General features: G+C 39.2%; 1 protein-coding gene across 1 annotated transcript in view; it reads left to right on the forward strand.

Moving 5' to 3' along the window:
- The first annotated feature begins 902 nt into the window (after window positions 1-902).
- Window positions 903-2500, forward strand: part of LOC116060786 (cyclin-dependent kinase-like 5) — a 15681-nt gene continuing 14083 nt past the window's right edge. Inside the window, exons 1-2 of the mRNA XM_031314532.1 lie at window positions 903-1070; window positions 2271-2465. Coding sequence (XP_031170392.1) covers window positions 903-1070; window positions 2271-2465 — 363 coding nt within the window. The remainder of the gene's footprint in view (window positions 1071-2270; window positions 2466-2500) is intronic.

Below are 2500 nucleotides of genomic sequence, written 5' to 3' on the forward strand. Positions count from 1 at the left end.
AAAAAATTGTCACTTCTTGCCAACGTTTTTGTGCTTTTTTTCTGACAATATTGTCGCTTTTTTTCCACATTGTTGTCGCACTTTTACAAAAAAAATTGGCTTTTTCCCTGATGTTTTTGTTGCTTTTTACCAACTTTTTTGTTGCTTTTTACCAACTTTTTTAACTTTTTAGTTGCTTTTTACCAACTTTTTAACTTTTTAGTTGCTTTTTACCAACGTTTTAGTTGCTTTTTACCAACTTTTTAACTTTTTAGTTGCTTTTTACCAACTTTTTAGTTGCTTTTTACCAACGTTTTAGTTGCTTTTTACCAACTTTTTAACTTTTTAGTTGCTTTTTACCAACGTTTTAGTTGCTTTTTACCAACTTTTTAACTTTTTAGTTGGTTTTTACCAACGTTTTAGTTGCTTTTTACCAACTTTCTAGTTGCTTTTTACCAACTTTTTAACTTTTTAGTTGCTTTTTACCAACGTTTTAGTTGCTTTTTACCAACTTTCTAGTTGCTTTTTACCAACGTTTTAGTTGCTTTTTACCAACGTTTTAGTTGCTTTTTACCAACTTTTTAGTTGCTTTTTACCAACATTTTAGCTGCTTTTTACCAACTTTTTAAGTTGCTTTTTACCAACATTTTAGTTGCTTTTTACCAACTTAACATTTTAGTTGCTTTTTACCAATATTTTTGTCCCTTTTTACCAACATTTTAGTTGCTTTTTACCAACATTTTTGTCCCTTTTTACCAACATTTTAGTTGCTTTTTACCAATATTTTTGTCCCTTTTTACCAACTTTTTAGTTGCTTTGTTGCAAATGTTCCAAACTCCCAGTGTCCCTTTAGGGTCTCCGTACAGATGTATTTTTGGATGCTGTCAGTGTTGTGTTATAAATGTCTCTCCCTGCAGTGTTTAATGGAGCGTTACGAGTCTCTGGGTCTGGTCGGGGAGGGCAGTTACGGCACGGTGCTCAAGTGCCGTCACCGAGACTCGGGCCGCCTCGTCGCCATCAAGAAGTTCATGGACTCGGACGACGACAAGACGGTGAAGAAGATCGCCCTGAGGGAGATCAAGCTGCTGAGGGTAAACATGTCAATCCATGCATCCATCAGCCAATCAATCAGCGAGTCGCTGAGCATCGAGCGGTCTCTACGAGACTGAAACCTGAGCCACGCAAAACACAAAAGCAGCCTGTCAATCACACGACGAACCCTAAACAACAAGAGTCGTATCGTCGACGTGAGAGGGAACATTGGAAGACGAGACAAGAAATTCTTCAGTATCTTGCAGTGGTGTAGTGTAATGTATTGTAGTGGGTATACTGTACTGTATATACATATATTGGCCTATACAGTGGTGCTCATAAGTTTATGAACCCATGCTAAAGTTGACTAAAAAGAGGAATAAAAAAAATCATCTTTTGGAAATTGATCTTAATGCCTTAATTTAAAACATTTTTTGGAAAAATCCAACCTTTAAGGACACAAATTTTCTTTGTGAATGAATAATGTATCGTAAATAGATAAATGTTCTTCCTTAAAATACAGGGGGCATAAGTCAGTACACCCCTATGTTAAATTCCCATAGAGGCAGGCAGATTTCCAGTTATTTCATGGACCCAGGATACTATGCATCCTGATAAAGAGATGATAGAGAGATGATCCTAGAGAGAGGCCCGAAATCTTCACAAGGCTTCATCACGGTGTAGCGCACGGAGTCAAAGATGCTTTGAAGGCCCTATGACATGCTGCTTTTTGGATGCTTTTATATAGACCTTAGTGGTCCCCTAATACTGTATCTGAAGTCTCTTTATATAGACCTTAGTGGTCCCCTAATACTGTATCTGAAGTCTCTTTATATAGACCTTAGTGGTCCCCTAATACTGTATCTGAAGTCTCTTTATATAGACCTTAGTGGTCCCCTAATACTGTATCTGAAGTCTCTTTATATAGACCTTAGTGGTCCCCTAATACTGTATCTGAAGTCTCTTTATATAGACCTTAGTGGGCCCCTAATACTGTATCTGAAGTCTCTTTATATAGACCTTAGTGGTCCCTAATACTGTATCTGAAGTCTCTTTATATAGACCTTAGTGGTCCCCTAATACTGTATCTGAAGTCTCTCGGTTTACACCTATCACCATTTCTAGCCACTGGAGGACCGTAGGCAGGCTGGGAGAACTCACATTAATGTTAAAAACCTCATAAAGTGACATTTTCATGCCATGGGACCTTTCAAATACAGTAAGGCTTATTCTCCGCTCTCATATTTCTAACCATCAAGCAACTGCGTCACGACAACCTGGTGAACCTTCTGGAAGTGTGGAAGCGTCGCCGGCGCTGGTATCTGGTGTTTGAGTTCGTGGAGCGAACGCTGCTGGAGGATTTGGAGCAAAATCCGAGCGGACTGGACCTGAACACCAGCCGGCAGTACCTGTACCAGATCCTGAGGGCCGCAGCCTTCTGCCACCAGCAACATGTGAGGACCAATCAAACACCTCGGTTCTCCTTAAT

The sequence above is a fragment of the Sander lucioperca genome, chromosome 17 (genome assembly GCF_008315115.2).
Source record: "Sander lucioperca isolate FBNREF2018 chromosome 17, SLUC_FBN_1.2, whole genome shotgun sequence".
In the NCBI taxonomy this organism is placed as follows: Eukaryota; Metazoa; Chordata; class Actinopteri; order Perciformes; family Percidae; genus Sander; species Sander lucioperca.